The sequence below is a fragment of the Larus michahellis genome, chromosome 5 (assembly GCF_964199755.1).
Source record: "Larus michahellis chromosome 5, bLarMic1.1, whole genome shotgun sequence".
In the NCBI taxonomy this organism is placed as follows: domain Eukaryota; kingdom Metazoa; phylum Chordata; class Aves; order Charadriiformes; family Laridae; genus Larus; species Larus michahellis.
The window spans coordinates 85,565,388-85,577,562 of NC_133900.1; the positions used below are offsets into that span (position 1 = coordinate 85,565,388).

The 12,175-nt window shown below is 36.1% G+C and overlaps 1 protein-coding gene across 12 annotated transcripts in view; it reads right to left on the reverse strand.

The window, feature by feature from the left end:
* CEP44 (centrosomal protein 44) overlaps positions 1 to 12,175 on the reverse strand; it is a 15,685-nt gene continuing 3,510 nt past the window's right edge. For 5 of the 12 annotated variants that reach the window (XM_074588439.1, XM_074588443.1, XM_074588444.1 and 2 more), the window contains 10 exons: positions 12,019 to 12,166; positions 11,270 to 11,417; positions 10,154 to 10,300; positions 9,119 to 9,226; positions 7,545 to 7,676; positions 6,953 to 7,162; positions 4,103 to 4,172; positions 1,926 to 2,050; positions 1,627 to 1,664; positions 663 to 858 (listed from right to left, as the gene is read on the reverse strand). In XM_074588439.1, coding sequence (XP_074444540.1) covers positions 801 to 858; positions 1,627 to 1,664; positions 1,926 to 2,050; positions 4,103 to 4,172; positions 6,953 to 7,162; positions 7,545 to 7,676; positions 9,119 to 9,226; positions 10,154 to 10,300; positions 11,270 to 11,417; positions 12,019 to 12,107 — 1,125 coding nt within the window. In that variant the 5' untranslated portion in view covers positions 12,108 to 12,166 and the 3' untranslated portion in view covers positions 663 to 800. Of the gene's footprint in view, positions 289 to 662; positions 1,665 to 1,925; positions 2,051 to 4,102; positions 4,173 to 6,952; positions 7,163 to 7,544; positions 7,677 to 9,118; positions 9,227 to 10,153; positions 10,301 to 11,269; positions 11,418 to 11,922; positions 12,167 to 12,175 lie in introns of those variants that run through there. The other 7 variants (XM_074588445.1, XM_074588446.1, XR_012587144.1 and 4 more) reach the window with 6 other exon arrangements.

A 12,175-nucleotide genomic window follows, 5' to 3' on the forward strand; every position in this document is an offset into this window, starting at 1 on the left:
TTTGATTATACGGTTATGGAAGTCTGACATCTACTTGGGTCTCTAAAGAGGAATTTTAATACGGCTTCAAATCATAAAGATGTTGTGCATCTTTGTGTACTGCATGGTCTCCATCTGTGCTGCTGGTCTTAAAACGTGTTGGGTAAGAGCACTAAAACACTCAGCACATCTCCTGCACTCAAAGGCTCCAGACTTACTTGCACATTTTGGCGTTTAGGATCAAACTGACCCTCACTTTGTCAGTGTTAATGGAAGCCGTAATGTTTCGTGCCAGCTCAGCATGAAAATCTATATTTAAAAAACAAAAACAAAAAAAAACCTCAAAAAAAACAACAACAGCAAAAAAGATACACATTTGAAATTGCGTATTTAAGTTTTCATTAAGACTTATTCAAGGGTACAGATGGTACGACGGTATGTAAAAAAGCCTCTTGGGTCTAATACGCAAGTCCCAGCTGGAATGTTTCCAACAGGATGTAAACCACGGTCCTCAAGCCTGCACTTTAAAAAACATATTACTTAGCACACTGCTAACAAATGTCAACACAAAAATACACCGCTGTAATGACTTCACTTCACAAAGTGAGGGGGGAAAGCTATTTGAACAGTTTTTAAAACCAAAAATTGGGGGGGGGGGAATGAAATTAATACACAGATTCATTAAAAAATATTTATTCAAAGGAATAAAAGCACTGGTGATCGTTACAAATTTGATATATTAAAAATTTAATGCTGTACAAACATACATATTAGTTCCGATATCCATAAGTCTACGGAGAGAGGTCTGCAGACCTGCGCTTTCAGGTCTTCTCGGAGGTGTTGCTTGATGTTTTCAACAATTCTGAGGTTTCTTCAATTCTGAAAATAAAGTTTGTTTACACACACACACTTATCAAAATATAGTAAAAAAAATAGCTGACTCACCTTTAACTTTCTAATGAAGCCACAATACTAACAAGCAGCATGAAACCTTAAATTTCTTCTCATCCCTCCTCTGCAATCGGTTTGCATTTAAATGTCTACCACATCTCAATGAATTTTATGTTTACACAAAGAAAGAAGTAACCCACGCAATAAAATTAAATCACAAAAAAGGCTACAGCTTTTTTCAGGCCGGGCAAAGAAACATTACACAGCGTTGCATTTCTCCAAGTCTAACAAAAAATATTTTTACCAAAAAATGTCATTACAGATCTCGGGACTAATAGCAAATACACCTTAATACAGTGAGCACAATGCTTAGGCTGAAACTGGTTTTACTTTTCCCTAAATAATAAACAAGTTAGTTACTGCAGTTATTTTTTCAGGAAGAAAAGTTCCAGGGAATTCCTATCAGAAGATAAATAATATTCCTATTCCTGGTCAACCAGCTTCTGAACGCTCTTTAATCTCCAGTTAATACTATTAAGAATGCTTTCCATCGCTTTTTAGAAACCAAAACAGTGACTCATCCCACAAATCCAGAACTGTAAGTGGATTTATTATCCAGTGGGGTCAGAAGGAAATGCCACACCTGATGCGGAGACCTTTGAGGTTTGGAACACATATGTACGTTCTCTCTGTGCCTTAGTCCGGTACAACTCCCTCCTGGGAAATGAATTCCTCCTGCTCTTTCCTATTACTTACATTTTACTTATCCTTTCCATTCTTTGTCTTGTTGTCTCCTGCAATTTAAAAGTAACAAAGTTAGTGAACTCTTCAAAGCGAACATTCTTTGGATGGACTTTCAACCTGAAAAATTCGTAGAGAAAATGCGACTTTAAGCACTGTTTACATATCGAAAGGATTTTTATGAGACAGACCTAGCTGTAGTTTTGCACAGTTCCCTTGTTTTTCACTAGTAGTATATACAACTACAACTAATGCTTACTTGTTCTCTTGACCTCAGAAAGGAAACCGACTAAGCATTTGCCAGTTTTACTTACCTTTGAAATGCCTGTCAGATCACGAGAATTAATGGTCGCGGCTTTGGGAGATGGGTCTGTGGATAACAGTGAACTGCATCCAGCCGACTGATGGATCTCTGGCATCTCCTCCTTCCTCTCCCGATCTGTGGAGAAATACTCGGGTTTGCCTCACCTTTGCCTTTTTGCTCCCTTATTGCAAGGTCAGCTATCACATAGCTTGATTTACAGGATGTAATAACAGAAGAGAACGCATTGTTTAGAGAGGGGAAAAAGAAAAGCTACCGGTGAGGGTCCAAAATAGGCTTCTCATTTTCTTAAAACAAGGTAAGTGCAGTATATTATGTATAACACACACAAGACAAATTCCAAGAAGATTACTAGGAATGCTACCTTTATCCTGATTACAGTAAAATCAACACTTACGAAAGCCTAATTACTGGGTGAAACATTTTAGAGTCATTTCAAATAGTTTACATGATTTTTATTGTAAAGTGCCTGTTCAAACACATCTTTAATTTGCGCTAAGTAAACTGTCTTACAAGCAGAAGAAATATAAACAAAATAATCACCTTCTTGCTTAGCTTAAAATTTATATCAAGCTCTTGCTGTTTCCCTAGCTCTCCTTTGGGATAGGTTTAGCATCCACGCAGCGGAAACACTTTTCTTTTACATTGGGAAGGCTTTGATATTCTTTGCAAGTTTAAAATACTGTTGTCAGGGAACGTTTAAAATAGTACTGTTAGTATCTAGAGAGAAAAAGTGTTCCCACACCCCTATTCTTAGTGAGGTCACCATCTATGGATCGTACCTTTGGAACATGTTTAACTACATTACTCTGTATTTAAAAATCAATTAAAATTAAAACTTGTTTCCTCTGTACAGCTGCGATTCCTGAAGAGCACTACAACCAAAAGGAACAACGAAGCATTCCAAGTACCGCACATCTCAGGTAGAAGAGTTAAGATTGGCCGCACAATTTGTATGCCTAAAATTTCCTGAATCATATTTTAGAAATGCAGCAATAATAAAATCAGAAAAATTCTAGAAGTCTGAAAATATGGAAATTCTTTTTTAAAGGCCATCAGCCTGCTTGCTGACTATGAGGTCCTCAAGCATCAGTAACACACCACTGAACTTAGGAAAGGCAGTAAACACATTGCAAGCTTTCTAAGGTCTGTAAAAAGAAGGGCCCATTTCTGGGACTTCAAAATTAAAACAAACTTTGATATAACGAAGAAACTGCCTTCCTAATTTCCATGGAAACCGGGTTACTGACACTCCCTTTTAATTTCAATGCAACAGCCCAACACTGGACAAAAACATCTGATAAGTGAGAACGGGAAATAGAATATCCCCCTTACTACTGGTGGTAGGAATAACGGCTGCCATAGGGAAACAGGCCCAATTAATAAAGATAACGATGTAAGGTAAGGGCTATAGAGCTACCATCGAGGAAGAGAGAAGAATTACATATGGTCAGGGGAATGTTTTTAATTTCTTTCCCGCTTAAGGCTGTTCCATCTACTTCTTGTACGTTATCAAACTTAAGTTGGAAATGGAAGGAAAAGATTTTGTCTTGCTCTTCAAAATAAGAAAGTTTAGCAAAAACGCTTGTTGGATAGCTGCTAACTGCCTCTAAAGCAATGAGGCTACAGAGAACGTCCAGCACTGATTTGAAAAGCAACATGGATTATGAATGAAAAAGTCCTGATTTGTCCTGAGCCCCATTACAGAAGTAACAAACGTCATCATAGACGTAACACTGTTTTGATTATAACAACCGTATGGTAGCAAACATAAGTCCTGCTGTGCTGTTGAATAGCTTATTTTTAAAACATCATGATAACTGCCCTGAAGCGCAGATAGCAGTACTGGTTTTTAGAGCTTTAGCTATAGCACCTTAATTAAATCTGCAGCTTTGAGATTTTTAGTAGAGTTATTTGTAACTATTAATTACTATTGCTATATATTTTCATTAATGCTTTAAAGACTATTTATTTCAGTAAACAAAGCTTCTAAAAAAATAAAATACAAGCACGAAATGACTAGCAGGTTAATTTCTAATTTGCAGCATGCATTTAAATTCAGAGGTCACTAAAATTGCAATTGCCTATTTAAAACCCACTATTTTAGTCAAAGTCAGCAAGAAATGTTTAGTATACAATGTAAATAAAAAGAAAATCACTAATACTCACCAGGAGAAACTGGAATCCTACTACAAGTACATTCTTGACTTATATTGCTGAACTCTGGAGTTAAGTCTCTCTGAAATGCAAATTTACTGCACTTTAGACATACAACCTGTTTAAATCATCTTTTGATTGAACAAAAGTATATTTAAGTACTAATTATGTATGCATTTGCTACACCATCCAGGTATGGTGGCACTGCACGAATGTCTTTACAGGACTACAAGAATCCAAAATTTCCATACAGCTACTGCATTAAAAAACTAGTTTATCTTATGGGGGCCTTTTTAGTATCAATATTGCTGTTCATAAACAGGTCAAAACTTGGGTCCAAATATCTATCTAACCTGGGTGTGAGCAGAATGAGCAATCAGACTGTTCTTGGCCTGTGCTAACAATTACATCTTGACATTAGCTGCCATTAACCTTCACAAAATAAGCGTACTTTCTACTTCTGGCTGATATTCAGAAACGTACCTCCTCGGTCCTAATAAGTTAGCCTATGGATGAACTGAAATTCATTCCATTTAAACGCGTAGAAGTCAAGAGTCTATTTTAAGCTAGTTTCCTGGGGTCCTACATGAGAGCGGGCTCTTTTAAGAAAGGTTCTCAGTTTAACTCAATCTAGCTTAGGAAAGGTTAATCATAAGGAATGAGATAAAACTAACGTCATACTAACAATAAATGTTTTTGACTGCCATTTTCTAATTTCAAAATAAAAAAATCCAGACTTTTTTCACCAATGAGTCATCATTACAATTTGAAGTCTCAGCCTTTGGTAACGTATATCACTTTATGTACTAGAGTAACCATACCAGTTAATGGGAATATTATGCCAAGTACGTGAACGAGGGAGAAACAGAAGGTATTGTGTGGGAATAAGCTGGAAAAAAATGTAATAATGGATACGTCTTTTAAAAAAAAATTAAAAATATAGATATCTGCACTGACTACTTCTGCTCAGTTCCTTTCACTGAAATGGATTTGGTAGCTTTCAGACTTTCCCAGAGCTAAACGCACAGCTGCTGCTGCTTTGGCAACGGTGCAAGACAGATCTGAGAGTGTTCCCGCTACGCTGGCCAGAGGCCAAAGCTTCCCTGAAAAACGCAAGAGGAAGAAGAAAGGAGTAATTCTGAATTGCTTCTCTATCTGGGGAAGCACGACTTGGATGGAATTTCATGAAACAAAGAAGCAGCAATTCTCTGGCCCAAAGGATTATTTCTTGGCAGTTTTCAAATGCCTATTGCAAAAAAGTTAGGGTTTTGAAGACTTTTTTTTATTTTAATATAAAAAACAGCTTATTTTGCTTTGAAAAAAGACAAGCAACAATGCCACACACAAACTACATTTAAACTTGTTTCTGCAGATGACTTCTTTCAGTAACATGCAGTACAGAAATATCTTACTGGAAATTTTTGAGTGATATTAACGTTAAGTATTTTCCAAATGCTATTCCAAACCTTTGAACAACTGCAATAAACATGTTACTGAAGTAATAATAAGCCAAATTTACAGGAGTAAAAGAACAAGCTTGGTCTAAAATACAAGCTTGAGAATGTCAAACCTTATCATTTGAGCTCCAGCCTTTAGAAATAACCTAGTGCTCAGTCTGAACCCTTCTCCATGGCAAGACTTTGCACACCCAGCATGCTTTCAGGGTACACAGGGAAAAAAAACCACGCGTCTTGCATATAAGTATTGACGACATTTTCAAATTTACAGGGCCAGCACCACACACAGAGCTCCCGGTTACAAGTAAATTCAACATTTTTACAACTACAGAGAAAAACACAACACGGATTAACTGTTTTCCACAAGGGTTGTCGACTTCTAGAAAGCATCTGAAAGTATCTGAAGGGTACACGAGATACATATGCAAGTGTCTTTGAAATTAAGCGTGTGATCACAAAGTTGATGCGATGGTTCACTGCATCTCAAAATACTGACACATGTACATATATGAAACTATATAGTGTGCATACAAGGACTTTTCAACAGCATGAAAAATAATAGAGCCTTAACGCAACAAAATACTTGATTTGCTCTGACAAATATGCCAAATGTAGCCATATCACAACTGTAGGACTTTCACGCATTTAAAAGTGCGACGAACATCACAGACAAGAAATAGGAAAGCAGGGAGGGGGGTGCAAAAAGGAGAAAGACCATCAGTTAGGGTAGAAATTTCAAAGAGCCACAAACTAAGAATAGGACTAATAAAGAAATTCACTTTTCCATTAACCTTGTATTTTCTATCAAGCCTGCCATCTATGATTCTATGATTCTATTTTTGTCAATGTTAGTTATATAGAATGAAGACTTAATCTTCCAAAGGGAGTATCTGTATCTGATTAGAGTCTGGAGAATTAAAAAAATTCAACTGTATCGACAGCAACAACACTTGCAGGCCAGTAATTCAGAAATTCAGAATAATGCAGACCAGAATAAGGAAACCTTTAAATGTGTCACTTGCATGATGAAACTCTCAACTACAGAAACATTAAGTTTTCAAAGACAGCGTAATTAAGAGTCTTCAAAAGCTTCCTCCTACAAGTTCACTAGGAAATAACAACACACACAGTCATTACTAATGAAAATAGGCTTAGCTAAACCTTCTGTTTCTGCAAGGAAATGATTTCCAATGGAGAGCTTTGCTTCAGAGAGCATGAGGAAAACAACAAAATTTAACAGTTAAGAAAAAAAAATGCCACCAACTCCTTAAACAGCTCTTCCATTCAGATCATGCCTTTAAAATAGCGACAAAGCACACATCAGGAGGCAGGAACAGCAGAAACAGGCTGAGAAAATTGTGTCTGGGCAGTTTTTGGTATAGAAGAAAGCCTGAAGTTAACATACCTTTTTGGATTGCAACAACAGTTGCGTTTCAAGAAGCAAAACTCGACTCAACAAGTTATTCCAGTCCTTCTCATCTATGATCACCTTTCCCTTCAGCTTCTCTTCTAAACCGTGAAGTTTATCTTCCATCCAATCCAGCTTATGAAGCTTTTCCTGGCAATCAGCAAGCTGACTCTTTAGGAACTCAATCTGAGAATTATCTTCTGCGACCTGAAAATATGGATAAGAACACCTGTCCTCTACTTTCAAACAGATATAATTTACCATTTGATCAATGAAATTAAGTGGAATCTTCCTCAAGTTCAGTAACCACATTCTGCTACATTAGAAAATTGTTTTACTTTCAGAATTGCCATAATATGCCAATTTGTGGAACTCGGTTTTTAAAAGGAAGCGTTGAGAGAACTGGCTCTTGAAAGGACAGTACAATTTAACTGACTTTTTTCAACTCTTCCAATACATTTATTATATATCTATTAGTTATACTTAAGGAGCATCCAGCTATCTTGTTAAAACCTTTATGCCTTTAGAAAACTCCTCTAAGAGAAGATAAGAGCACATGCAGATGGCATCTTAAAATAAAAGTTCTTACTTGTTCACATTTCACTTCCACAACATCATGATCTAGGTGCAATTCTTCTTCTCTACCTCCCTGTGCTGGAAGGGGTAGTGGATGAAGGTCATCACCAACTTCATTTCCTGAGTGCCGTTCTACTAGAGGCTTCTTTTGAGTACGTTAAGGAAAAATAAAACCACTGATGTTACTCATTACAAGAACATTTCAATTCATCAGCCAAGTAACTGACAGAAAAGACCTACCATTTTAGTATTTATTTATTCAAATCTGACAATCTTATCCCAACTAGTTGCAAAACACAGAAAGCAACAGCAGGCAGCTTAATTTAAAAAAAAAAAAATAAATCATGTAGACATGAAACCATAAAACAAACATGCACTGACTTTATCACATGTACCCTGGTTCCCTTCCATAAAGAGTAATGAAGGCATTAGTGTCCTCTCTATTGTAAGGCTTGTTAGATTTCTAAGCATGAATTAGGAGGTATGAATCTCACTGTATGTATTAACATACGTACGGACAGTTCCAACACCAAAACCACCACTCAAACATTCAGGGGGAAAAAAAAAAAGTTTAACCAGGAAGATTAGAACTCTCTCTTCTCCTTGACAATTGTTGGCACAAAAGCGCTACTAACTACACATTTCATTTCCTTTGAATGCTTCCCTTAGAGAGAACAAAATAAGAGACAAATTTTTCCTTTCTTTCCAGGTGGATCAAGTCCTGTGATCACTGGCCGCCACAAACAAAAATAAATTACCTAATGATTAAGAAGCCACAATTACCAGTTTTGTGCAGCATCTTTACACTTACAGATTCCTAGATGCTTTAGTGAAGCTCAAACTTTCCACTTCTACAGAATTCTTAATACACTCACATACACCCCCCTTCAGTTCTACCATTCAGCAACCAGAAGTGCCAGAGAAGTCATTCCACATATTTTCTTTGTGAAGTTTTTCTTCAGTATTTTCCTTCTAAACAGAAATCACTGACATTTAATGGGCAGTCACAGTCCTAAAAGTTTTGTGCAATTTTACTTTGCATCCTTTTAGCAGAAAATATTAGGAAAGCTGTCTCTTCCACAGGCCAAGAGTAGCATAACGCATAAAATCAAGTGTTACTCTTGCAAAACTGAAGCCAAGAGGAATGTTACATTAAGAAATCTTTGCTGAACAGATTCAGACAAAAAAGTAGAGAGTGTTTTGAAAGCTATGTTGAAAACACTGCAATGTTAGGCCAAACACATCAATCTCCAAACAGGATATATATTCTTTTTCCAGTTGAATCTTCACTTTCCTCGCTGTCCCTTCATTTGATATAATTCAAACAGCAAACAACAGTACTAGATCATTCCCAGCAAGACTTTGAGATCAACTACTCAGCATAAGAGAAAAGCAATATCCTCTGTATTTTAGCTACTATTTCAGTCAACCACACTTTGAGAGGAAAAAAAAATTAAGCAAACAACAGAACAAAACTGGTCTGATCAAACATTAAAACCTAAACAAAAGCAGATATTCCAGAAAGAGCCTGACTTGGTACAAACAAGATTAACCTTTAGACATACAACTTAAAAACTATTTTCATACCTGTTTGGAATTCAGAGCACTGCCATTAGGAAGAGTAAGGACATTATCACAATTTGACCATACTTCACATGTAAAAGATTTGAGTTTTTTCCTTGTTTGGGATTTAACCTTCAAAGTAAAGAGAAAATATTATATATTACGCTTCTACCACAGGAATATTTTCAGGGGAGGGGGAATGGGATGACACATCCCATTTTCTGCAATCAGTAACAGGCAGGAATATTGCATGGCGCACACAAACACATGTAAACCTCTGCAGCGTAATAATGTCTAAAAATATTTAGGTATGACCCAAATTTACAGAGAAAACAGTTCTGGAAGTGAATGACATATTCATACACTCATTAATAGCTAAGCAAGGCTACATCAGAGCTAGTCATAAAGAGAAAAGGCAACTTGCACCAGAGTTTAAAGACAAACAAATATGAAAAAATGTGATTATGCCCCCTGAAGCAACAAATTAAATATACAGAAGTCCTGAAGACTGTTATAAACTCAAACAAAATCCTGTAAAATATGAAGACTGAAAATTCCCTTTAATAAAGCATACACTGATACACAGCATACACTGATGAAAAGTAATGCCTTAACAATGAAGACAAATATGATTAATGAAAATAATCAGATTTGAGATGTATACCACTGAAACACGAATACAAGTGTCACATTTTAATTAAACTTTACCAGAACTTCAACATATCAGATGGTTTTGCTTTGTTTTTAAATCTATCTGAAAAGTTTACCGAGTTACACAAACATTCACTACGTTAAGAAGTGTAAAAGAAAAGATACTATGTATTAGATTTATTTTCATTCTAATATATTTTTGTTTATACTACAAAGCATTGGCAGCTTCCCATCTTTTGTATACCTGATAGCGCTCAAGCTTGCAATGGAACTTTATACTCATTTTCCCCCCATTTTGACTATCAGCAACACCACACCTTCAAATAAACGGGTCATCAGCCTTCACCTGCAGCACCAGGCATGTCAAAAGACACTTATCTCATAACAAAGTTACTACTTAATCAGTACCTTATTCGAGTTACTTAATTCCTTATGTTTTTTCACCACACAGTTGATGATGTCACAAACAATCTGCATTTTTCTTTCCGCAAAGCCAAACTGAAGAAACTGCTGTTTTGTTAAAATTGGTTTATATTGAAATTGATCTCGAAGAACCTGCAACAAGGTAAGAGTTTGCTTCACTTTCAAAAATCACCACGCAATTTGTTGTAGAAATGGCATGCTCACGTTCTTAATTTTCTACAGTCTTTTCTTTCATTCTGCACTTCAGCAGTTAAACCTTTTCTCATTTGGTTATTTATATATTCTCAGCTGTTTCTTCCGACTAGACTTTCAACGTTCCTCTTCCAGAAACATTTCATTCACATCACTCTTCTAAAGTTTAACTCACAGTCTTAAGATTCATAAAATAAATGACTGTAGACATTAATATTTAAAAAGTTAAGAAGTTTCCGAAGTGAACGCACAATAAGAAGTTGTATTCATCTCAGCAAATGCGTCAGAGGGCTAAGCAAGGCTCCCACTGAGCCTCTTTGTAAAGGAGTCTCTGTCCTCCTCGGGTGGAAAATGAGTCTAAATAAAACAGTATGCGTTAAAAAAGCAAGTCACCTTTTATAAAAATGTGCTTATGGATATTTTTAATAATAGTTCAAAATTCTTTTCATTCAGTTAAGAATTTGATTCCAGTTTATAAACTGTTAAATATTATACTTTATATATTAATACGGTGTGGTATTTTAAAATAGCTCTATTTCTTAACTGTACTTTCACTACAATTATTGAGGTTTGCTGTGATTTTTTTGCTGGTTATTTCTTCTAAGGTCACATCTATAGAAGTGTAATATAATATTTCGGTATTGTTCAAAACTAACATAAAACAATGTGTTTCTGCAAGCGTGTCAAAACTGAGATTTGGCTAACAACATCCACCCTTATTTTCATGAAAATCTAAATAAAGAGTTGCCACACGGTGACTTACTACTCATCTTAAATCCTATCACAATTACGATCCACATTCACTGCCAAAAGTTTTCCCTTTCTAGTAATACTCATACTAGATGTTTCACTCTTTTGAGGCCATCCTCAAAACTCTGTCTCCTCTGCAAAGAGCATGAAGGGAGATACCTTATAAATAGCTTCAATAAAACGCAAGTCGCTCTTTGCTGTGAGTTCCACATCGCACTTCACCAAAAGTTCTGCGATATAAGTTGAAAAAGATGTAAAAGAATAGCTGATGATCGGTAAAAACGCAGCTGGATCACCCTTTACTAACCTATTGAGAAACAAAAGTATTTTACACAGCAGAAGATAACAAAAGCCTTTCATTACATGAATTCAAACATTTAACTTGAAAGGTGTTTTAATATCGCAGGGTGTTATATGCAAGTATCTCCTTCAAGTTTTTTTCCAGGCATATCTCATTCAGCAGCCTTTACTGTTTTCTGTAAAATGCTCAAAACAACATTTTTGTGACCCTCCTATAATTATAACATTGTCAGGTCTAAAGCCTACCAGCATTTCCATCTCAAGACTCAATACCATTTTTTCTTAATCTTTACAGGATGAGGTGTCCTGAAGAAAATTTTGGTAGCACTTACAAAGAAATTGTAAGAGAGATTAATCAAAGAAAAGAGAAAAACAGCAGAAGAAAACAGAGCAAGATAATGATACGCTTCAGGATTACTCTAAGGACTGCTCAGCACAGCAACACTGCATCTTTTTATCTTCCCGTTCACACGTATCAAACCCCAGCTTCCCCAGACGTATGCTCTGCTTACTCAGCACTGGCTGCAAGGCTCATATTTATACATATCTTGTTTACACTTCTTGCTGTCATCATGTATTAGCATACATTTATTCACGCTGCCGCTTACACTGTATAATCCACATCTCTTGGATAATTTAACAAGCGAAGTCCTTGTTCTATTTTTCTTAAACTTCCTTTTAGGTCTCCTGTTGCCATTGTTCCACATGCTATTCTTCTTTCAGATTATGAAATGTGTAATACAGTACATTCTCCTGCTTTAAAAA